At 40.2% G+C, this 25,506-nt stretch overlaps 1 protein-coding gene and 1 long non-coding RNA gene across 3 annotated transcripts in view; one reads left to right on the forward strand and one right to left on the reverse strand.

Moving 5' to 3' along the window:
- Window positions 1-25,506, forward strand: part of acbd5a (acyl-CoA binding domain containing 5a) — a 35,826-nt gene that overhangs the window by 639 nt on the left and 9,681 nt on the right. Inside the window, exons 1-10 of one of the 2 annotated variants that reach the window (XM_034166520.1) lie at window positions 9,151-9,282; window positions 9,584-9,668; window positions 15,301-15,421; window positions 15,899-15,971; window positions 17,674-17,791; window positions 18,184-18,408; window positions 18,493-18,624; window positions 22,959-23,053; window positions 23,157-23,364; window positions 23,460-23,659. In XM_034166520.1, the coding sequence (XP_034022411.1) occupies window positions 9,584-9,668; window positions 15,301-15,421; window positions 15,899-15,971; window positions 17,674-17,791; window positions 18,184-18,408; window positions 18,493-18,624; window positions 22,959-23,053; window positions 23,157-23,364; window positions 23,460-23,659 (1,257 nt within the window). In that variant the 5' untranslated portion in view covers window positions 9,151-9,282. Of the gene's footprint in view, window positions 1-9,150; window positions 9,283-9,583; window positions 9,669-15,300; window positions 15,422-15,898; window positions 15,972-17,673; window positions 17,792-18,183; window positions 18,409-18,492; window positions 18,625-22,958; window positions 23,054-23,156; window positions 23,365-23,459; window positions 23,660-25,506 lie in introns of those variants that run through there. The other variant, XM_034166529.1, reaches the window with a different exon arrangement.
- On the reverse strand, window positions 482-11,213 carry LOC117506889. Its single transcript, XR_004559569.1, has 3 exons — window positions 11,131-11,213; window positions 9,869-9,873; window positions 482-493 (listed from the first exon to the last, which is right to left on the reverse strand). It is a non-coding gene; the product is annotated as an uncharacterized LOC117506889 (long non-coding RNA).

A 25,506-nucleotide genomic window follows, 5' to 3' on the forward strand; every position in this document is an offset into this window, starting at 1 on the left:
ACTCAGTGCGTGCGGGAGAGGGAAAAAAAGCTTGAGTATCGATCTTTTTAAATGAGGATTGTTCAATATCAATACCAGCGTTGGTATCGATATTATCGATATTAGGATCGATCCGCCTACCTCTATTCCAAAGTCCTTCAGTCCAGTTGTAGTTCATAATAAATGCTGTCAATCTGTTGCAGTGCTGTTTGCTTATTTTAGTCAAATCTACCACTTATCCGGGTCTGAGTCGCAGTGGCAGTAGACCAAGCAGCTCCAGAGTTGCCAATCATCCAGCATTGCACAGGACAGTCCCAGTATTTACCCCTGTGTCCCGCATCCTGCATGAGTGTGTGTGGGATGCTCATTCGTGCCAGGGATGTGTGGTTCCAGGCACCCCCCCAGACCCACCTAGTTATGCTTCACCCTGTTGGTGCGCACGGCCACCCCGTGAATGCAGGACACCCGTATTGAAATATTGGCAGGTATGCAGCTCTACCCACACTTCCCAATACTTAGCCATGCCCTAGTTCCTGGGAGATCCCACGGTGTTCCCAATCCATCTGGGAAATATCATCCCTCCAGCATGTTATAAAAAGTAATTCCCTTCAGCTGCTCCCTTGTTTTTTTTTCACTCTGGGTCACCACAGCAGATCCAATGATGAACTACATGTTGATTTGGCACAAGTTTACTCTTCATATAATATCTTTTATTATACATCTGACTGAAATCCTTTGTTCTGATTGGCTGATTCATGTGTAATAATTGCAATACTTTTCACAATAAATCATCCAAAGTTAACAATAGCCACATTATTGACTGATTCTGCACCATTTCGGGCAACATTAAGAGTGATTGTGGACGGATTTTGTCATAACAGGGCAACAATGTAGAAATTTTTATGTATGAATGAAATTTAAATTATTTGTTTCTAGCAAATTTAAATTAATTATTTGTTTCTAGTAAAAATAACCAAAAATAAAAAGAATAAAAAATGACTTAGCAATTTTTTAACACAATTGTAAAGATAAACATAACATAAACATAACTCAAAGTTCTTGTTTGACATGGTAGCATTTCTTATTCACGGGCAGCCACATGTTAGTCGTTCTCCCTTTTCAGCACAGGATTTCTTGGATTATTTTGAGAAGAAAATAGAAGATATTAGGCTGAGCATATCTCAGCATGCCTCGGCTCAGCCATTAAAACCTGCTATGGAGGTGGGTGCTACCATTGAGGTGTTACCTAGATTGACAGAATAGTATTTCATTGGGCGTGCTGACGAAACTTGTGGTGTCTACAAAAAGCACAACCTGTTTATTTGATCCCATACCAACAAAATTGTTTAAGGACCTGTGGCCCACTCTTGGGCCGACTGTGCTGGAAATTATTAATCTGTCATTAACCTCTGGATCTGTTCTGAAATGTTTTAAATCAGCAGTGATTAAACCATTACTTAAGAAATCTAATCTTGACCCTAGTGTATTGAAAAATTACAGGTCGATTTCAAATCTATCATTCTGCTTCAAAATTTTAGAAAAGGTGGTTTCACGGCAGCTCGTAGACTATCTTACTGAGAATGATCTTTTTGGGCCGCTGCAGTCTGCTTTTAGGAAATATCATTCCACAGAGACAGCGCTCACTCAAGTTGTGAATGATCTTCTGTGAGCAATGGACTCAGACACCACTACGGTTTTGGTGTTGTTAGATCTCAGTGCTGCGTTTGATACCATGGATCATCATATTTTGCTCAATAGGTTGGAGAATTTTTTGGGGATTACTGGAAGTGCCCTTGCCTGGTTGACGTCATATCTGTCCAGTCATGTCTTGTATCGTGTCTCAATGTGTCTTGTATAATGGCACTACCTCTGACCTTGCTGACATGAGATTTGGGGTTCCACAGGGATCTGTTTTAGGCCCCTTGCTTCTCTCCCTGTATTTGGCACCCCTTGGGCTTATACTGCGGAGTTTTAGGATTGCCTTTCATTGTTATGCTGATGATACTCAGTTGTACATGCCGATAACTGCGGGAAAATTTCACTCCCATAAAATCCTTGGAGGACTGTCTTCTATCAGTGAGAAGTTGGATGTCTAGTAACTTCCTACTTTTAAACTTTGATAAAACTGAAATGATGGTTCTTGGTCCAGCGAGACATCGGCATCAGTTTGACCAGCTGGCGCTCAGCCTGGGTTTGTGTGTCATACATCATACGGACAAAATGAGGAACCTTGGGGTAATTTTTGATCCCACGTTGTCTTTTGACCTCCACATCAGGGATGTTACTAGGACTGCTTTTTTCCATCTGAGAAATATAGAGAGGATCCGCCCCATCCTGTCCATGGCTGATGCTGAGACCCTGATTCATGCTTTTGTGTCTTCTAGACTAGATTATTGTAATGTTCTATTTTCAGGGTTACCACAGTCCAACATTAGGGGTCTTCAGCTGGTTCAGAACACTGCCACCAGACTTCTGACACGTAGCAGAAGGTCTGAACATATCACACCCATTTTGGCATCTTTGCACTGGCTCCCTGTCTCTGTGAGAGCAGATTTTAAGGTTTTGCTATTGACTTATAAGGTTCTTCATGGACTGGCGCCATCTTATCTGGCTGATCTGGTGGAACTCTGTGTGCTGGCCCGGGCTTTGCGGTCGCAGGATGCGGGACTTCTCTGTGTTCACAGAGTGAAGAAGAAGTCAGCAGATCAAAGAGCCTTTTCGTATCATGCACCCACCCTGTGGAACAGTCTTCCTGCGACCGTGAGGCAGTCTGAGTCCATGGACATTTTTAAGTCAAGACTCAAAACCTATTTTTATTCTCTTTCTTATGAATAGTTTTTATTTTTATTTGTTTTATTCATTTACTTCTGTTTTTATTTATGTATTTGAATTTTTTTTTATTCATTTTTAATTATTTATTCAATTTTATGTTGACTTGTTTTATGTAAGGCGCCTTGAGATGGCTCTTGCTGTGATTTGGCACATTATAAGCTAATTAAATTAAATTAAATTAATTAAATGAATTTATTAACTACACAGATGTATAATAAAACAAATGGTGACTGGTTTTCGGCCTCAGGCGACAATGGTCCCTCGGGGTGACATTCCATTATGCTGCCCAATAAACCAGTCACCATTTGTATAGTATAATTATCTTGTCGCTAGGTTCATTGTCAAGGTTCTGACATTACACATAACATTAGCAAGAGCCGAGCGCCTCTATTGTGAGCAATGGGATTTATAATGTGCTTTTAAAAAACTGCGTGTGGTGGCTGAGATCCTGAGAGAGCGGTGTGACATAACGCAAGATTAATGAGCTAATGTTAGTGTGAAAACTCACTAGCATCACATAGTAGAGAAGTTTGAATCTTCGACTGGACTGGGTTGCTTGACGCGAGGACGTTTCACTTCAAATCGCAGAAGCTTCCTCAGCTTCCTCAGCTAAAATCCCTAGTTACAAACAGAGCAATGTAGTGTATTCTATCAGATGTCAGGAAAACTGTAATGAACACTACATAAGTGAGACTAAGCAACCTTTACACAAAAGGCTATACCAGCACCGCAGAGAGGGCACCAGTGGACCTCAGTCTGCGGTTCATCTCCACCTTAAAGACACTAACCACATGTTTGAGGACAAGGAAGTTAAAATATTAGCCAGAGAGAAGAAATGGTTTGAGAGAGGGGCCAAGGAGGCATTCTTTGTGAAACGTTTGAAACCCAGCCTTAACCGGGGAGGGGTCTGAGACACACTTTGTCCCCTGTTTACAATGGGGTACTCAGGTCAAAGCAGTTTCAGTCTTTTGTTCATGGTAATGAGTCATTCACGTCATCAGGAGAGTCGTCAAGGGAGCCATCAGGAGAGGCTTCCGTCCCATCATTAGGAGGGACAGCTGCCCTGTCATTAGGAGGGTGCTTACTAGAGCACAATAGGTGCTAATTAGAGCTATTGTTTAGTCACCAGCCTATAGCAGTCAGCCTCTCGGTAGGAGGGGTCTGGTTAGGTTTAAAACTCCAGCTTTTGTGGCTTCTGTGTATTCTTCTCTACAAGAGTCAAGACAGAAGTCAGACTACCAGAGCAAGAATTTTAGCTGAGAAAGCTTCTGCAATTTGAAGCGAAACGTCCTCGCGTCAAGAAACCCAGTCCAGTCAAAGATTCAAGCTTCTCTACTATGGAAACCACCTGGACAACTGAGAGCCTACACAGAATCACTAGCGTCACATAATGTGATGCTAATGGACTAACATTAGCATGAGATGAGTGCCTCCTTTGTGAGTATGTTATTTGTTTAAATGTGCATGTCAAACTGGGTTGAATTGGTTTTACGACTTAGAACAAAGAGATTCAAGTTACTCGCTCTAATGCCCACGGGGACCAATAAGGGAAGGACTTTGTGAAATAAATTCTGCCTTTCAATCAATCAATCAATTTTATTATATAGCGCCAAATCACAACAAACAGTTGCCCCAAGGCGCTTAAATTTATCTTTATTTATTTATCCTTTATCACACCCATGCTGTGTTTTTATAAAAAAAATAAATTAAAAAAAATTAGTCCTTTGTTCAGGGTTCTGAATGGATGGATCTCCTGCAAGAGAGAATTTCTTCAGAATCCAGGCCTATTTTTCACTGTGACTTTGAATAAAATCAAATTGAGAAACAGTTTGACTTTGCACTTTGTAAGAGACAGTCTGGCAGTTTCCTCGCTTGCGAGGATAGTGGGAAGGCCTTTTTTTTTTTTTTCTTTTAAGTTAATTTTCTACAAGCCCTCTGGTGGCTAAAAAGTCCGATGCGGGATGCACAAGACCTGTTACACTTGAGGCAAATGAACACTTGAGTAGGCTGGGCTTGTGCTGCTGCCCACTCTTTCTGCCTTTGACGCTTCTGGCGTGAGGCCTCACTTCTTTCTGCCTCGAACTTCAGACTGGCGGATTTGATACTGGAACGCCAGCTAAGTCTATCTGTAGCTAGATGCTGCCATGACTGATGCTGAATGCCTGCAAGGGAGAGCTGCTTCTTCAGCTGGTCCTTGTAGCGCTTTTTGGGGGCCCCTTGGTTTCGTCTCCCTTCCTTGAGCTCGCCAAAGAGAATTAATTTCGGCAAGCGTGTATCATCCATCCTGGCTACGTGACCTGCCCAACAAAGCTGTTGTTTGAGTATAATAGACTCCATGCTGGGCAATTTGGCTCTGGTAAGGATGTCCTCATTTGATACGTAGTCCTGCCACTTGATCCTGAGGATGTTTCGGAGACAACGCTGATGAAAGCGTTCCAGTAATCTGATCTGCTGGTGATATAGAACCCAGGTTTCAACTGCATACAGGAGGGTAGGGACCACAATGGCTCTGTAGACCTGCACTTTTGTAGAAAGGTGCAGTGCATGATTCTGCCAGACTTTCTTGGAGAGGCGACCAAAAGAACTGCTGGCCTTGGCAAGGCAACTGTCTAGGTCCTTGGCGACAGATGCGTCGTTTGAGATAACACTACCGAGATACGTGAAGTGCTCTACTGCATTCAGGCTGGTACCCTCGATGTTGATCTGGGGTGGGGTATATGCTGTATGGAGGACCGGTTGATATAGCACTTCTGTCTTTCTCAGGCTGATGGTGAGGCCGAAGGCTCTTGCTGCTTCAGCAAAACAGTTGATGATGTGCTGCAAGGCTTGCTCCGTATGGGCGATGAGGGCGCAATCATCTGCGAAGAGCAGCTCCATGATTAGCTGTTCTGTGATCTTAGTATAGGACAGAAGGCGCCGCAAGTTAAACAGACTTCCGTCGGTTCTGAAGTGGATATAAATGCCGTCTGTCAAGTCTTCTTTGGCCTCACGAAGCATCATGCTGATGGGACAGTATTACAATAAGAACCAGGTGAAAGAAATTAACAGTGAGCAACAGGATTTATAATGTGCTTTAAAAAATACATGTGGAGTCTGAGGACTTGGTCAAGGAGCACTTTAAAGCAACAATTCGCAATGGATTTCATCCTTAACGTGTCTTGAAGAGTCATTAGTGTCACATAAAATTACACTAACAGATGTGACAATTCAATATTAACAGGCTAATGTTAGCATGAAAACTCTCTAGTGCATCGATTTCTATTTAATCAATCAATCAATTTCAATCAGTTTTATTTATATAGCGCCAAATCACAACAAACAGTTGCCCCAAGGCACTTTATATTGTAAGGCAAGGCCATACAATAATTACGTAAAAACCCCAACGGTCAAAACGACCCCCTGTGAGCAAGCACTTGGCGACAGTGGGAAGGAAAAACTCCCTTTTAACAGGAAGAAACCTCCAGCAGAACCAGGCTCAGGGAGGGGCAGTCTTCTGCTGGGACTGGTTGGGGCTGAGGGAGAGAACCAGGAAAAAGACATGCTGTGGAGGGGAGCAGAGATCAATCACTAATGATTAAATGCAGAGTGGTGCATACAGAGCAAAAAGAGAAAGAAACACTCAGTGCATCATGGGAACCCCCCAGCAGTCTAAGTCTATAGCAGCATAACTAAGGGATGTTCAGGGTCACCTGATCCAGCCCTAACTATAAGCTTTAGCAAAAAGGAAAGTTTTAAGCCTAATCTTAAAAGTAGAGAGGGTGTCTGTCAGTCCAGCACTACTAGATGGAGGATTTACTCACTAGATGGAGGATCGGGCGGTCCACTCATTGGCTGGCTGTTGCCAGAGCGCCGCCATCTTGGTTAGCATTTAGCAACCAGACATAAACAGAAATCAATGTGGGCATGATCAATGTTTTCAAGAGAGTTTCACCATAAATCTGTATTATTCAAACTCAGTTGCACATTTGTACAGCCACTATTTGTCAAAACAAATACAGAAGAGGATGAATCCGTTCATCCCAGTCCAAATAGGAAAATAATATCAGTTTGTTCGGATCCTTAATTAATTTCATTATGAAGTTAAGTTAAAGATGGGAAATAATCAGGGGTGAAAGTAAGAGCTTCACGTGATCACATCATATTAAAGATATTAATATTAAAGACTGCTCACCCACCTGCTGCGCCGCTTTTACGTGGCACTTCTCCACGAAAATATCAAATAAAATAAATAAATAAATAAAATGAAACGGCCACGCCAGCCAGGGTGAAAGTAAGATGAGTCAATAATTTCTGGTCCAAATTGAAAAAATCTGAAAACACTACAGGGTGCTGGAATGTTCAGTATATTATAGAAAAATTAATCTCATTCGTGTATATTAGTAGACTATACAATGTGAAAGTGACTGTCGATGTGACCCACCAAATTGAGAGAAAAAGCATTTCCATTCTATGAATTTGCGCTGACAGAATATCACAGGATGGAAAACCTGATGTGAACAAAAAACCAGAGGCTAATTAAAAAGGGACAAATTGAGACTTATTAAACCGAGACTTCTAGTTGAATTGCTAAATAAATGGTGAGATATTTATCATGACAAAGCATTCAGGTAGTACAGCTGAAGTAACTACTATACAGAATACAGATTGAACCTTTTTCAGAAATTTCAGTCATTTCCCCACATCATTTATATTACATATAATACACACTTATGAAAGCTCACTCCACAATTTATTATTATTATTATTATTTTTTTTATTTATTTAACCTTCATTCAACCAGCTGACAGTCTTTTGTCAGCTTGTCGCTGCACCTGAACGCTGCACAAAACAGCATTTTCAGATCACTTTAACCCAACTTTAAGTCAGCGCGTAGATTTCTATTTAATCTGATGCCTGACAACACGGAATAACGCTAAGAAAGATGGCGGCTGCTGGCAACAGCTCACAGGCTGCATCTAGTGGAAATCAATGCTCTATGTGATGCTAAGAGGCTAACATTAGCGTAATCTGAGCAATAGGATTGATAATCTGCTATCAAAAAAAGTTACAACTTCACTTTGAAAAATCTTACTGCACATTCAGGTAATTTACGTATCCCCCCCCCCCCCCCCCAAAAAAAGAGTACAGCAGTTCATGCAAAACGATCTCAAACCAAGCACTGAGTGCATACATGAATATACTTTTGTTTTGGATTGATTTTATGAAATGTTGTAATTTTTTGAAATGTCCTTTTTTTTTATTTATTTATTTATTTTTTGGACCTGTTGGCCATAACTGTCAAAATTAAAATTAAAAAATATTATTGAAACAATTTAGTTTATCTGTAATGAGTGTAGGGTATATCAAAGTTTTACTTTGTGAAATACCTGACAAAAAAATTTGAAATGTTTCAAGATATTCTATTTTTTATTTTGTTTTTGAGATGCATCAGTGAAGTGAAACCAAACCCAGAGTGAAACCAAACATTCCACATCCTTGAAATGCCCCCTGGTGGCGACTGCGTTATGTACATAATTCATTACGTTAAGTCACGCAATCGCCGCCAGGGGGCATTCATGTCATGCAAAAGAATGGACCATCATCGACATAAGTACATAAAATCGACATTTTTTATTATTATTATTATTCTTAAATAATGTATTCTACGTATTCCACATGATTCAATGAATGTTATGATGACTCTTGTTGGCATGTAATGGATGATACTGCCACTTTTTATATTAAATACTACTACTGATAATAATAATAATAACAACAACAACAATAATAATAATAATAATAATAATAATAATAATAATAATAATAATAATAATAATAATAATAATAATAATAATTTGTGATTAACATTATTATGCACGGGTGCCTAACACAAGTCACACCGCCACTCTTTCACCTGGATCTAGATCGCCCCTGCACAGGCAATTATGCCAATCTAGTATTTAAAACTTTTTATTTCAGATATAATTATTACTTGCTGCCTTGTAATTCCGAATCAATGTACATTCATTAGAACACCATCTCATAATTGTGAATGTCTCTGAAAATGTGAATTAGGACTTAGTAAAAAAGACACGGAGCAGTGGTATGTTGAGCAAAAGACAGAGTGGGAGCTCTTCTTTTGTCTTCCCGACAACCTCTCTCACCACAGCCAAACTCGGGAAGCTAAGGACGCTGGGATATGTAGTTTTATTGCGAACAGTAGCAAACGTAAATTACTGTTAACCATTTGAACGTTACTTTTTTTATTTTATTTTTTTGTTTGTAATTCTTTATTTGTTTTCCCCTTAAAAGTCACTCAATCATCTTGAATCGTACGTTACTGTACTGAAAAGGAAGATCGCGGCACTTGTATGAAAAAAACATCCTGTAGAAAACTACAAATTCAAGTGTACATCAGTGGTTGTCGCTGTGCATGGCGTCTAGTCGCGGGGTGAAAACAAGTCACAGAGGGGCAGGCCCGTGAATTTAACGGTGAGTGTCATCTGTTCGGGCAGTTTTCGGAGACGTTTTGCAGGTATTGTTTGTATTTATCGTAAATATGTGGTTAGTTTTGTTGGTGTCGCGTAGTAAATCGTGTGTCCTACATATAGGTTCTTGGCTCCGCCTCCTGCTCGTCGTCACAACTGTAAACTTTAGCTTTAGCCGCATTGACGCTGCTGCTGCTGTCAACAATACACTAAATATTCGCCGTCGTGCGAGTTGATGTGACAGTTTATGGTGTTCTCATCGCAGTGGTGCTTATAAGTTTTGTGTTGATCGTCTGATTTTTAAGATGATGGATTTGGAAGATGAGAAACGTCTGACCGAGCGGAGGTTCGAAGCAGCGGTCAAAGTGATCAAGAGTTTACCGGCGGACGGTGAGTCACGACACGAGTGTCAGTCTGTCCACTCTGACTACTGTCAACCCTGAAAGCCTTTTTTTTCTTCTTCTTCTGCAAGTGACTGTGTTTGCAAGGCCTGCTAGCTAGGCAGGTATTAGACCTTCAGTCGAGCTCTGTGCAGCAGCTTGATCTGGTTTAAAAGGTTTAATCCGCTTTCCAGGCTGCACAGTGAACACCTGCCCTGAGTTCACTAATGTTTCACAGCTGTCAACGGGCTCATACAGAACATCAGGTGCTGAAAACACAGCAGGCTTTTTGCCAGAAATACTCAATTCATTGTCTTTGTTCCATGTAAATTTGAAGTGTTCAAGAACAGATCCCTGGGACATATGCATGTGCAAGATTCTCCAACTACGTACACAAACCTGTAGTCCTAAACTAGAAGCATTAGTCAAATTTCCAAATGTTTCATGCATGTTACAAAAATTAGACCACATTAAAACAAGCTAATCAATAAAATGCAGCAATTGCAATAAATAAATAATAATAAAATACATAACACAGCTAGTGCTATTAAAATTAATTTAAATTAAATTTTTGCCAGAAGCCCACTTAAACTTGATTCAAAGTCAGGGAGAAGAGGTTAGTCTTTAGAAAAGATTTCAAAACCTCGATCGATCCTGCAGAGTGGCCGTGCCAGGGCAAGGTGTTCACGGGGACGCTGACACAAAGGCTTTATCACCTTTAGTTTTTAGCCTCATTTTTGGGGTGACCAGTAGCAGTTGATTCACGGATCGCAATGCTGTGGCAGGGGCGTAGACACGAAGGAGCTCAGTCAAGTACGGGGGGTAGGCCATTGAGAGTTTTAAAAACCAATAATAAATTTTTAAATCGATTCTTAAAAACAATCCAAAGCCAGTGCAACGAAGCTAGGACAGGGGATATGTGGTCACGCTTGCATTTGCCAGTAAGGAGAGGGACAGCTACATTTTGTACCAGCTGCAGACGGCGCAGGAGTGACTGGTCCAGGCCAAAATACAATGAATTATAGTAATCCAGTCGTGTGTTACATAAAATCCAAAAATGAAAAAAAAAAAAAGTTGTTTTTCACAACTGAACTAACCTGGTGATGAGAGCAAGAATTTTAGCTGAGGAAGCTTCTGCGATTTGAAGCAAAACATCCTCGCGTCAAGCAACCCAGTCCAGTTGAAGATTCAAGCTTCTCTACTATGGAAACCACCTGGACAACTGAGAGCCTTCACAGAAACATTGCGACTAACCTGGTGATCAAATTTCAGTCAAGTTCTGAGCTCAAATGCGTCATCAGTTACGAAATAATTTTATTGACCATGGCGTCAAGCGGGACAAAAGCGGGTCATCGCGTTGACATGATGAATTGCGCTGTAGTGCGGGGATCAAATTCATGCAAGTGTCAAGGTGGCTTGATTTGTTTGGATTATGACATGTTCAACTTCAACTTCTGTACCTTGATATTTACTGGCAGTGCCTGGAATACAATGTGACTCATGAATGATCAACTGCAAAGGAATTGATTGAAGCTGGAACAGATCAGATCCGTGTAAACCTTGAACACTAACATTTCGGAATGAGTGAGTGACAAGTCTAATACATTCCTTACATAATTTAATGTACGTGGTCTGTCCATAAAGTAACGGTCCTTTTTATTTTTTTTTTAAAAACTATATGGATTTTATTCATATGTTTTTATGTCAGACATGCTTGAACCCTCGTGCGCATGCGTGAGTTTTTCCACGCCTGTCGGTGACGTCATTCGCCTGTGAGCATGCCTTGTGGAAGGAGTGGTCCCGCCCCCTCGTCGGATTTTCGTTGTCTGGAAATGGCGGAATGAAAAGGACTTTTTTTCCATCAGAATTTTTTCAGAAGCTGTTAGAGACTGGCACCTGGAAACCATTCGAAAAAGTTATCTGGCTTTTGGTGAAAATTTTACAGGCTTCACAGAGAAGAAGGACTTTAACTACAGCTTTAAGGACGGTCGGTGCGCCGCGCTCCGAGCTGCAACGTCGCGGCACAAACCACTGGATCATTTCTAAGCTGATGGCTCTGTGGATACGAGACCGTCGTGTGCTCTTTCTCTGGTTATCACAAGAGCTGGACATCAGCCATTTTCCGTCAGATTTCACTTTTAACAAGAGATTTTGTCATGGAAAGCCGCGCGGAGGCTTCGCGCGTCACGACCGATTCGCTGATGAAGCGAGACAAAGGAACACCTCCGTTTCGGAGTGCCAGAGGACAAGTTTGGACATGCTTATCTTGGCTTTCAGTGCTTACCAGTCGAGTGAGTATAAGAGAACTTGTGGCGAGCTGGACATGTCCAAACTTGTCCTCTAACACTCCGAAACGGAGGTGTTCCTTTGTCTTGCTTCATCAGCGAATCGGTCGTGACGCGCAAAGCCTCCGCGTGGCTTTCCATGACAAAATCTCTTGTTAAAAGTGAAATCTGCCGGAAAATGGCTGATATCCAGCTCTTGTGATAACCAGAGAAAGAGCACACGACGGTCTCGTATCCACAGAGCCATCAGCTTAGAAATGATCCAGTGGTTTGTGCCGCGACGTCGCAGCTCGGAGCGCAGCGCACTGACCGTCCTTAAAGGGGTCCTTAAAGCTGTAGTTAAAGTCCTTATTCTCTGTGAAGCCCGTAAAATTTTCACCAAAAGTCAGATAACTTTTTCGAATGGTTTCCAGGTGCCAGTCTCTAACAGCTTCTGAAAAAATTCTGATGGAAAAAAGTCCTTTTCATTCCGCCATTTCCAGACAATGAAAATCCGACGAGGGGGCGGGACCACTCCTTCCACAAGGCATGCTCACAGGCGAATGACGTCACCGACAGGCGTGGAAAAATTCACGCATGCGCACGAGGGTTCAAGCATGTCTGACGTAAAAACATATGAATGAAATCCATATAGTTTTAAAAAAAAAATAAAAAGGAACGTTACTTTATGGACACACCACGTATATTAATTTTACTGGCTCAGTATCCATGTAAGAACCATATTTTAACACACATTTTGCAAAGTTTTTGCCATGTGTGTTCACTCGCGTATTTAAATCTGCATTGAAAATGTACACGGAAACATTTCACATCCGGGCACTTTGTCAATATTTTTGCCCAGTGTGAAAATGGCAGCTCGCTCTCAATGAAGGAACATTTGTGATAAGTAGGTACCATTGCAACTGCGGACTGTAGTGCTCATATACGGCTCTGTGATTGTTTCCAATGCTGTCAAGCATGGCTGGGATCCCCATCACTCCTTTGTCACGTTCACTACAAGAGAGCAAGACAAAGCAGCCAGCAGCTATTAATTTTCAATCAGTGGGCATTTCACAGCGACAAGAGGCCAGTGGTCGCTATTCTGTCAGCTAGGTGGGGCCAAAGTAGACGAGAAATCTGTTTTATAAATGCTAAGTGACCGAAGACAGTGTGAAGTACAAAGGTTGCTTGTATTTATAGTTATTTATATTAAAGTTCATGTTTAAACTGTTAAACAAAAATCAAGCCTCAGTTACATTTCTTTGTCTTCAGAGTTTGATAACATGTTGGGAATGTATATATTGGTATTGTTTAAAAAAAAAAAAATTTTACTCCCTTGCATTTGTGTAAGTCGGTCAGGCTCTAGTCTTCTGCTGTTTCAGATTTAAATTTGGTGTATAGAACTGGGATTTTAGTCACTGAATCCCAAAACATAAGTGTAAAAGGTAGACAAAATGAATGTGCTTTAAATGTCATCTTTCTCTCTGAGTTAAAGTTCTGGCTTGATGTTAACACCTCAGTGTACCTTCAGTCTTAATCTTTTACAGCCCAAACAGACTGTCTTAAACTACTTTCTATGAATTTCAAGCATATACAACCCCTGGCAAAAATTATGGAATCACCGGCCTCGGAGGATGTTCATTCAGTTGTTTAATTTTGTAGAAAAAAAGCAGATCACAGACATGACACAAAACTAAAGTCATTTCAAATGGCAACTTTCTGGCTTTAGGAAACACTATAAGAAATCAAGAAAAAAAGATTGTGGCAGTCAGTAACGGTTACTTTTTTAGACCAAGCAGAGGGAAAAAATATGGAATCACTCAATTCTGAGGAAAAAATTATGGAATCACCCTGTAAATTTTCATCCCCCAAATTAACACCTGCATCAAATCAGATCTGCTCATTGACATTGACCCTATGCCATGACATTGACCCTATGTGTCTTTTTGCAAGGAATGTTTTTGCAGTTTTTGCTCTATGGCAAGATGCATTATCATCTTGAAAAATGATTTCACCATCCCCAAACATCCTTTCAATTGTCCAAAATATCAACATAAACTTGTGCATTTATTGATGATGTAATGACAGCCATCTCCCCAGTGCCTTTACCTGACATGCAGCCCCATATCATCAATGACTGTGGAAATTTACATGTTCTCTTCAGGCAGTCATCTTTATAAATCTCATTGGAAAGATTCATCACTGAATATGACTTTCATCCAGTCATCCACAGTCCACAATTGCTTTTCCTTAGCCCATTGTAACCTTGTTTTTTTCTGTTTAGTTTTTAATGATGCCTTTCGTTTAGCTTTTCTGTATGTAAATCCCATTTCCTTTAGGCGGTTTCTTACAGTTCGGTCACAGACGTTGACTCCAGTTTCCTCCCATTCGTTCCTCATTTGTTTTGTTGTACATTTTTCGATTTTTGAGACATATTGCTTTAAGTTTTCTGTCTTGATGCTTTGATGTCTTCCTTGGTCTACCAGTATGTTTGCCTTTAACAACCTTCCCATGTTGTTTGTATTTGGTACAGAGTTTAGACACAGCTGACTGTGAACAACCAACATCTTTTGCAACATTGCGTGATGATTTACTCTCTTTTAAGAGTTTGATAATCCTCTCCTTTGTTTCAATTGACATCTCTCGTGTTAGAGCCATGATTCATGTCAGTCCACTTGGTGCAACAGCTCTCCAAGGTGTGTTCACTCCTTTTTAGATGCAGACTAACGAGCAGATCTGATATGATGCAGGTGTTAGTTTTGGGGATGAAAATTTACAGGGTGATTCCATAATTTTTTCCTCAGAATTGAGTGATTCCATATTTTTTTCCTCTGCTTGGTCTAAAAAAGTAACTGTTACTGACTGCCACAATCTTTTTTTTTTCTTGATTTCTTATAGTGTTTCTTAAAGCCAGAAAGTTGCCATTTGAAATGACTTTAGTTTTGTGTCATGTCTGTGATCTGCTTTTTTTCTACAAAATTAAACAACTGAATGAACATCCTCCGAGGCCGGTGATTCCATAATTTTTGCCAGGGGTTGTATTAGATGCTAAGGTGGATAAAGTTCAGCAAAACTGGTAATGTTTTAATTTTGGAAACTTTTTCCCCAGAGACTTTTCATTGAATAAATTACTAAATAGCAAATACCCAGTAATTATTATTTGCAGTTCTAATTTTTATTTTTACATTGAAAATCCAGAAGAAATCTGGAAGAATAATAACTTGGATTATTTTAATTTGTTTATCTTGGCTAATTGAATAATATTGCTCTCTCTGTGTGTGTGTGTGTGTGTGTGTGTGTGTGTGTGTGTGTGTGTGTGTGTGTGTGTGTGTGTGTGTGTGTGTGTGTGTGTGTGTGTGTGTGTATTCTGCCCCACAGGCCCTTTCCAACCTTCCAATGACATGATGCTCAAATTCTACAGTTACTATAAACAAGCCACTTTGGGTTCGTGCAATATATCCCGACCAGGATTCTGGGATGCAGTTGGCAAAGCAAAATGGTAACAGAAATGTAATATATATTAAAGTATAAGTGTTCAGCAAAATGTTTGTGTTTCTCTTTGGAATCACAGGTATTAACTTATATATTCAGTTATCTCTGATGTTTTGATGAACTGCTTTCCAAAAGTCAAACGGAATACCACATTCCTGGTGGAATTCTGCAGTTGGATTTATAGACATTGTTTGTTTTCACTGTTCATGACCAGATGAAGTAAAATGTCTTCTATTTTGTATCATATTATGTTATTTGTGAAGTTAGTGTCTGGGATGTAGCTTTTGCCCTCTTGGCCAAACACCTTGTCCAGTTTGCTTTAAACGAAGAAGTATTCAGTAAAATGGTAATGACAAAGTTGAGTGTGGGAATATGCCCAGATTAAGTTTGAAGTAGGACATTTGCACAAAGTAGGTGTTTGATTTGTGTTGATTTACACTTGATATGTTAATGTTGCCATGCGTTGTTTTTCCTCACTGCTCAGGGATGCATGGAATTCTCTTGGAAACATGTCAAAAGAAGAAGCGATGGCAGCCTATGTTGAAGAAATGAAGCTGGTATTATTCTATGATTAATCCTTTTTTATTTTAAGACAGGATACAGTATGATCACAGTATATAGCAGCCACTATTGCAATTTATTGTTTAATTCTTTACACCTCTATTAAAGCAACGATAATTTTTAGCTACACTAGGGTTCACAGCTGTTATGTTATAAATTTAATGCTTGTTGAAAATGTGCACACGAAAGTTTTGATGACAGTCTGACTTATTTTGGGTGTGGTACTGGTCTAGGTACATGCATGCTTGATTGTAATCAAATGACCACCTGCGGCAGGTTGGTGGGGTTGAACCGGTTGTATGCCAGTTTCCCAAAGTGGCACAGTAGTTTGCTGGATGGTGCATCAGTCCATCCTCCTAGACCTGCTGGATATGGTGTTGGATGGACTGGATCAGAAGGTCAAATCCACCTGTAATTTGGATTTCCCAAGATTATCTAGACAAAGTAAATGCTGTCATTAGAGCCATCAGTTCTTCCTGTCGGTCTTATTTTTCGATTCCCTTGTTGAATCCTGATCAATTTTCTGTACAGAACAATGAAGACCTGCAGAGGTTTAATCTGGATAATAATGTATCTTATTTATAGGTGCCTTTCTCATCACTCAAGGACACTGCACATGAGTAAAAACAAATATACATAAGAAGTTTAAAAAACAAAAAAAAAACACTAAAATTAGGCAGTGCAATTGGTCAGATAGAAAAAGCAGTCACATGGGTTTTGAGTTTCGATTTGAAAAGTGGGAGAGAGTTTATATTTCTGAGGACAGGTAATGAGTTGCAGAGCTGGGGAGCAGAATGCCCTGCACCCCACAGTGGTGAGACAGGCGGGGTGGTCAAGTGAGTGGAGGAAGATCTGAGGATGCGAGAGGGAGGGGCCACATGGAGGAGGTCAGACAGATATGGAGGTGCACGGTTGTGGGTGATCTTGAATCTTAACAAGAGAATTTTGAATTTGATGTAGAATTTAACCTGGAGCCAGTGAAGTTGTTGCAGGACCGGAGTTATGTGGTGAATGGAGGTGGTTCTGGTGATGATACGGGCAGCTCAGTTCTGAACCAACTGAAGCTTATGGAGGTATTTGTGAAGGAGACCAAAGAGGAGCGATGCAGCTGTTTTCATAGTTGCTACATGCAGAGTTTGAAGTCATGATGTTACATCTGACATAATGATGCTTGAACATTCAACATGGAGTCGTCACAAAAACATGCTAGCATTGACAAGGAATTGGTCAAATCTGACATAGAATTTCTGATGGATTGAAAAATTTTGAACTTATTCTCAACTGGTTTTTGATTCCCAGTACCAGATTTTGAAAATGTTTTATTACTTTTATTGCAAGGTCTTTTTTAAACCTCCTTTGGTGAATAATTAAAAAAAACAATCTATGATCCAAACAGTTTGCCTTTCAGTCACATTTCTTGGCGATAGTTTAGTAGTATTAACTTATATGAAGTTGTAGTTGTTGACTGTAGTGCTTGCCTTCTTAATAAAAAGTGGGCTTTTTAATAATGTTATGGTTGCTTTTTGAATTTAATTAGGGGTCACTGATTACCTGCAACAATAACCGGTGCAGATAACTGGCCAGGCCAATAATTGGTCGAGCCCAGGCTGATAATCAACCACTTGTTTTAATAATCTTCTATTATTGTGCTGCTTTTATGCTGGACACATTGGATTTGCTGCTATTTATGATGTGTAGATCCTGGAGGGGATGCCCATGACAGACGAGGTGGAGGAGCTCTTACGGGTCCTTGGGCCGTTCTACGAGCTGGTTGACGAGAAGAAAAAGATTGCTGACATATCAGATCTGAGCACAGGTATCACTAGCGCATCTGTTCCGCCACTCATTAACCTTTGTTGTGATGTAAAAATGTGGCATTTAATGTTTTATAATTTGCCTCTTGTCATGTGCTCAGCCCGTTTGACAAAGTTTGCTAGGCAACTTGAAGGCAAGTAGATCCGGGTGCAAATCCTTAAAGGGTTTGTTTCTGTCTCGTGATGTAGTTTAGAATTTGTCTGCTGGCAAAGCTCAGATGCTTTTAGCACCTGTTATAAACGCTGTTGCACGACTTGCATAAAACATTTTATTCACTGCTTTATTAGCTGAACCTAAACTAGTAGACAAACACAAAATATGTTCTTGCACTCATAAGCGAGCACTGACCCAGGAGTTTTTGGGTCGAACTGTAAATTTGGTTTTGCCACACAGGATTTGGAACAATGCTCAATTCAGTACCTTCAAAAAGTGTCACAAAGAGCATCATCAGAACCATGGAAATGAACGGCACTCTACAATCTAAACCAGGCCGGCTCAAATCAAAAGAAAAACCACTGGAAGTGAGGAAAGGCTCAGAAGAAGCAGAAGAGGAGGTGGACTTGGAAGACGACGATGATGATAAAGAAGAAGAGTGTGAAGAAGTGATGGTCAGAAAAGGTAATAACTTTATTAGAGCTTCCTGGGTGAGTGTTTCAATATTGTTAGAGCAAAAATTTAATTATTTATCTTCAAAATTCACAGCTTCGCAACCTAAAAAGGCTTCAGTGAAGAGACACCGAGTGGCCAATGGGGTCGCTCATTTGACCAACGGGAGTCCTGAGACGTCCCATGTGGGTTCGGTCAGTGAGCCTCTGCTGAACGGTCAGCACCAAGGTCAGGATCACAGCATCCACTCTGTTTTCATGTTAAGGTGCAAATACATCTGCAATCCATTATCTTGTGTTAAATATAATTTAATTTGGATCATGCTGCAGAGATTTATTTGCACTTTAACCAGCGGCACCCCCCCCCCCCCCCCCCAAAAAAAAAACACAAAAAAAACAAAAAATAACGAAACAAACAAAGATATAGTCATTTTGATTTCAAACCTGTTAAAGCTGAAGCAGGTGACAAATACAACCCCTGGCAATAATTATGGATGTTCAATCAGTTGTTTAATTTTGTAGAAAAAAAGCAGATCACAGACATGACACAAAACTAAAGTCATTTCAAATGGCAACTTTCTGGCTTTAAGAAACACTATAAGAAATCAGGAAAAAAAAATTGTGGCAGTCAGAAACGGTTACTTTTTTAGACCAAGCAGAGGGGAAAAAAATACGGACTCACTCAATTCTGAGGAAAAAAATATGGAATCATGAAAAACAAAAGAACGCTCCAACACATCACTAGTATTTTGTTGCACCACCTCCTGGCTTTTATAGCATCTTGCAGTCTCTGAGGCATGGACTTAATGAGTGACAAACAGTACTCTTCATCAATCTGGCTCCAACTTTCTCTGATTGCTGTTGCCAGATCAGCTTTGCAGGTTGAAGCCTTGTCATGGACCATTTTCTTCAACTTCCACCAAAGATTTTCAATTGGATTAAGATCCGGACTATTTGCAGGCCATGACATTGACCCTATGTCTTTTTGCAAGGAATGTTTTCACAGTTTTTGCTCTATGGCAAGATGCATTATCATCTTGAAAAATGATTTCATCATCCCCAAACATCCTTTCAATTGATGGGATAAGAAAAGTGTCCAAAATATCAACGTAAACTTGTGCATTTATTGATGATGTAAGGACAGCCATCTCCCCAGTGCCTTTACCTGACATGCAGCCCCATATCATCAATGACTGTGGAAATTTACATGTTCTCTTTATAAATCTCATTGGAACGGCACCAAACAAAAGCTCCAGCATCATCACCTTGCCCAATGCAGATTCAAGATTCATCACTGAATATGACTTTCATCCAGTCATCCACAGTCCACGATTGCTTTTCCTTAGCCCATTGTAACCTTGTTTTTTTCTGTTTAGGTGTTAATGATGGCTTTCGTTTAGCTTTTCTGTATGTAAATCCCCATTTCCTTTAGGCGGTTTCTTACAGTTCGGTCACAGACGTTGACTCCAGTTTCCTCTCATTCGTTCCTCATTTGTTTTGTTGTGCATTTTCGATTTTTGAGACATATTGCTTTAAGTTTTCTGTCTTGACACTTTGATGTCTTCCTTGGTCTACCAGTATGTTTGCCTTTAACAACCTTCCCATGTTGTTTGTATTTGGTCCAGAGTTTAGACACAACTGACTGTGAACAACCAACATCTTTTGCAACATTGCGTGATGATTTACCCTCTTTTAAGAGTTTGATAATCCTCTCCTTTGTTTCAATTGACATCTCTCGTGTTGGAGTCATGATTCATGTCAGTCCACTTGGTGCAACAGCTCTCCAAGGTGTGATCACTCCTTTTTAGATGCAGACTAACGAGCAGATCTGATTTGATGCAAGTGTTAGTTTTGGGGATGATAATTTACAGGGTGATTCCATAATTTATTCCTCAGAATTGAGTGATTCCATATTTTTTTCCCTCTGCTTGGCCTAAAAAAGTAACTGTTACTGACTGCCACAATTTTTTTTCTTTATTTCTTATAGTGTTTCTTAAAGCCAGAAAGTTGCCATTTGAAATGACTTTAGTTTTGTGTCATGTCTGTGATCTGCTTTTTTTTTCTTCTACAAAATTAAACAACTGAATGAACATCCTCCAAGGCTGGTGATTCCATAATTTTTGCCAGAGGTTGTATTCTACAGGATGTCGAGTTTACAGATTCCACTCGCTGATGAATGACCCGCCATTTGTTTCACTCACATAATGAAATATTTACTCAAGACTCTTACCTAATTACTTCAACCACGGTAACTGCTCTTGTGTCATATGACTAGTTAATCTGCTAACCAGAACTGTGAGGTATCTCGGGAGACAGAGAAATTTTTAACCCTTCACAACATTATTTATTCTTAAAGGAGTTCAAATAAACTGCAAATTTTTCTGCCAGATGGATTTGATTCAGCTGTGCATTTCTTACGCAACAAAGCAGAGTGCATGTAGTTTTTGGAGATCATGAACAGCTGATGTTAACTGATGTTAAAACTGTGCACAGCTGCTCGATATGCTGCAGATGTTCAAAATGTTACTGTGCCCAAATCTGTCACTCAGCTGTTAACCTCCTGCAGGTTTGGGAGGTGGCTGATAGGACTTAGTTTAATCAGCTACCAGCTAAATTTATTACTGTTTTCCCCCCCCAGTGCCTGTGACCTGTTTCCATGGTGAATTATAATTATGTCCGCCAAGGACGTAATAAAATCATGATAAATTATTTATTTATTTGTCTGTTAGCAGGATTACGTCAAAACTACTTCACGGATTCTCACCAAATTTTCACCACAGATAGATATTAGAGCACGGAAGACTCCACTGAATTTTGGAGTTGATTCGGATTCTAGATAAAAAAATTTTACCTTATACAGGCTTTGAAGGATTACGTCAAAACTACTTCTTGGATTCTCACCAAATGTGCACCACAGATAGATAAATTAGAGCATGGAAGACTCTACTGAATTTTGGAGGTGATCTGGATCCAGATTGGCGGTGTCACCGACCGAACAGTCCCCCCTAAAAATTGGTCTGCCCTGCCTTCACTGCACCTACGTCATTAGCCGCGGTTCACGGATTATCACCGCGTTTCCGTTTAAAACTGCACTCCAGTCATCATCTATCTCAGCGACAGATATCTGAAGCTTTTGTACAACAATCACTTCCACATAAATTCAGCATTATTTCATTGTAACAGACAGAGGAAGCGATCAGAGTCCCGCTGCTACACGAGCTGCTAGCTGATGCGTTCACTGCGCGTCTGTCATTTCAGAGTATCACAGAGTGTCGCTCGTTTCTGCTTCAGACTGACTTTAGAATGATTTAAGAGGTTTTACCTTTATCATCTGGTGGTTAATAATCCCATTAATCCATTTGATTGCTTTGGGTGAAAAGAGTCCATCTCAGGCGTGCTGCTGTGGTCCAAAATGACGCATGCTCAGTGAAGGCAGGAGGGTCAATTTTTAGGGGGTACTGTTCGGTCTGCGACAGCGGATGTCAGAAATCTCCGAGTGCTCTAGTTGTTGTTGTTATTGCATATATTTTTAAACCACTTTTGCACCATAAATCTTTGATCTGTGGTCCTGCTTGGTATGTTAAAAAAAAAAAGTTATTTTAATGTCCATTTATTTAGCTGTAATGTCTTCACTTCAGTGCTGAAATTATTCAACAATCAACAGAAAAATAACTGCCTGCTTTTCTGATAAACAGTTAATCATTTTCCATTTATTGAGGAGAGGGTTAAAAATGCCAAAGTAAAGTATTTGGCAATATGTGTTTACATAAGCAGAGATAAAACTGTCTGTGTTAGACACCAAGGATGATCCGTTTTTTTTTTGTTTTGTTTTTTTTTAATTCTAACCTGTATGAGATACACTTCAAGCTGGTTTAAACCAGGTGTGTTCTTTCTCTCTTGTCTTCAGACAGTTTAATCAGGTTATATTAGAGATAATCAGGTATTTAACTATATCTAACTGTTGTGTAATGAGGCTAGACTGGCTTAGAGAGCTGTTCAGCTTCTTTGTGTCTAAGAACAAATACTGGTTTGAGCATGTGTACATGAGTTAATTGCTTTAATCAGATTCTATTGTTGGAAAACTGGGTTTGGCTAACTGTCAAAAACCAACTCTTATTAAATTGATATTGAAATGCTGCTTTGTCCCAATCAGGGATGGGTGATATGACCTGTCACCTAAAATTAATGCCAGTGTCATTTTCACTTTTAATGTGATGGCATTTTTCATTTCCAAACCTGCTCCTTCAGCTTCAAAATCTGGATGAATACTTCAAGAATCAAAGATTTTTAGTCTTGCATTTAAGAAAACCATGGTTACGTTTAATTACGATGATTAAGGCTTAAATGAGTCCACAGCGCAAAATTCACTGGTTCACACAACAGAATCACAGATTTCTATGACTGTTAACTTCAGCGTTTGCCTGAGAATTTATTTTTATTTTTTCTTCCCAGGCCCAGAGGTACTCATTAGAAGTTAGTCCACAAAAGATGATGTCATAGAGTGAAAATTTGATTAAGAAAATTAGAATTGGGTGTAAATTAAACAATCTGAACTTGTTGCAGAGCCCAGTGCCGATGTGTCTGGTCCCAGTCACCTGGCCAGTGACTCAGACAGTGAAGTCTACTGTGACTCTGTGGACCGGTTTGGGCAGGAGGAGGTAAGTTACAATGTATGGTTGGGCGCCGGGGGGTTGATTGTTAATGCAGTGTGATATTGGTCCCTTCTCGTTTCTTGTGACATTTTTGATGTATCATTTTCAGAACTCTGAGCCAAACCACTCCATTGATTTCGTGAATGAAGAGGAAAACCACTTTTTACAGCCTTTGCAGGAAACGCACGAGGAAGGTATGAATCCACCACAGGTCATCAGGTGTGGAGGAGAGGATGGAGAGACCAGTGGAAAGTCCTCACAGAGACAGAGACTAAATGCTGACACTCCAGACGGTTCCTTGGTCAGAAGAGGGAGGGGTAAGGTTGGCGGAACTGGAAAATGAGTTTTGGGGATGTTTAGATTTATAAATAACTGCCAAATTATTATTATTATTATTATTTTCTTTTTTTAGGCTCTAGGTCTACAGGCCTCCACTCAGGAGCTCTGGGACCTGTGCATGATGGTGGAGACGGGGATGGGGGCCACTGGGGAGGAACAACACCACAAAGAAACCTGAACGAGCAGATAGTTGTGGCATTGGCCAGACTCCAAGAGGACATGCAGAGTATTTTAGAGAGGCTGCACACCCTGGAGGCGCTTACTGCTACCCAGGTCAGACCAGTCTGTCTCGTCGGTAACCATATTTGAAAAAAGAATTGCATTAAGGTGGTAAAGGGCAAAAAGGCAACACTTTGGTTCTGGGACAAATGTGTAGAAAAGCTCTGCTGAAGCTACTAATCCTGGCTGATGTGCAAGTATACGGTTTATTCTGTTGATCATATTGATCACTTTGTGATCAATTAGATATTGATGAGAGATTTTTGTTGTTTGAGAGTAGGTACATAGCCTAACTTATTTATTTTGGCTTAATTATTTTAATGAAAAACACACACACAACCATAGAAAGGAAACCTATAAAATTTACATTTGATTCAGCGGAACATCTTTAGAGGTGGAAGTCAAGATTATAAAGACGGTTGGGTCTTTAAAAGACACACCTCCCAGTATATTTGTACAGCCACAATGACATAAAACCTGAAAAACTCATCCAAAACATCAGCATTAAACTGCAAAAACATGGTAAACTTAAAAAAAAAAAAAAAGTTTGACGCTAACATTTCGGTCAAAATGTTGGCATAAAATTTCTGAAACGTGATAAAACCTCAAAAACTCATCTGAAACGTCAGCATTAAACTTAAAAAAAACATAAGTTCAAAAACCCAGCCGAAATGTCAGCATTCAAATTTGAAAACATGATACCGTGCACCCATTTCACTTTATCCACATTTTGTTATAGCCTCATTCAAAAATGGATGAAATTCATTTTTTTCCTCAAAATTCTACCTGCAGTACCCCATAATGACAATGTGAAAAACATTTTTGTAAATTTATAAAAAAGAAAAAAAAAAACAGCTCAAAATTGAGCACAGATGCATCCTGTTTTCACTAATCATCCTTGAGATGTTTCTACAACTTAATTGGAGTCCACCTGGGGTAAATTCAGTTAATTGGACATGATTTGGAAAGACACACACCTGTCTACATATAAGGTCCCACAGTTGACAGTGCATATCAGCACAAACCAAGCATTAAGTCAAAGGAATTGTCTGTAGACCTCAGACAGGATTGTCTTGAGTCACAAATCTGGAGCAGGATACAGAAACATTTCTGCTGCTCTGAAGGTGGCCTGCATCATTCATAAAGGGAAGAAGTTCACATCCACCAGGTCTCTTCCTTGAGCTGGCTGCCCATCTAAACTAAGCGATCGGGTGAGAAGGGCCTTAATCAGGGAGGTGACCAAGAACCCGATGGGCACTCTGTCAGAGCTCCAGCATTCCTCTGTGGAGAGAGGAAAACCTTCCAGAAAGACAACCATATCTGCAGCAACCCACCAATCAGGCCTGTATGGTAGAGTGGCCAAACAGAAGCCACTACTTAGTAAAAGGCACATGGCAGCCCACCTGGAGTTTGTCAAAAGACACCTGAAGGACTTTCAGACCATCAGACCAAAATTCTCTGATCTGATGAGACAAAGATTGAACTCTTTGGTGTGAATGCCAGGTGTCATGTTTGGAGGAAACCAGGCACCATCCCTACAGTGAAGCATGGTGGTGGCAGCATTATGCTGTGGGAATATTATTCAGTGGCAGGAACTGGGAGACTAGTCAGGATTGAGGAAAAGATGAATGCAGCAATGTACAGAGACATCCTGGTTGAAAACCTGCTACAGAGTGCTCTTGACTTCAGACTGGGGCGACGGTTCATCTTTCAGCAGGACAATGACCCTAAGCACACAGCCAAGATATATCAAAGGAGTGGCTTCGAGACAATTCTGTGAATGTCCTTGAGTGGACCAGCCAGAGCCCAGACCTGAATCCAATTGAACATCTCTGTAGAGAGGTGAAAATGGCTGTGCACCGACGCTCCCCATCCAACCTGATGGAGCTTGAGAGGTGCTG

This window comes from Thalassophryne amazonica, chromosome 1 (genome assembly GCF_902500255.1).
Source record: "Thalassophryne amazonica chromosome 1, fThaAma1.1, whole genome shotgun sequence".
NCBI lineage: Eukaryota > Metazoa > Chordata > Actinopteri > Batrachoidiformes > Batrachoididae > Thalassophryne > Thalassophryne amazonica.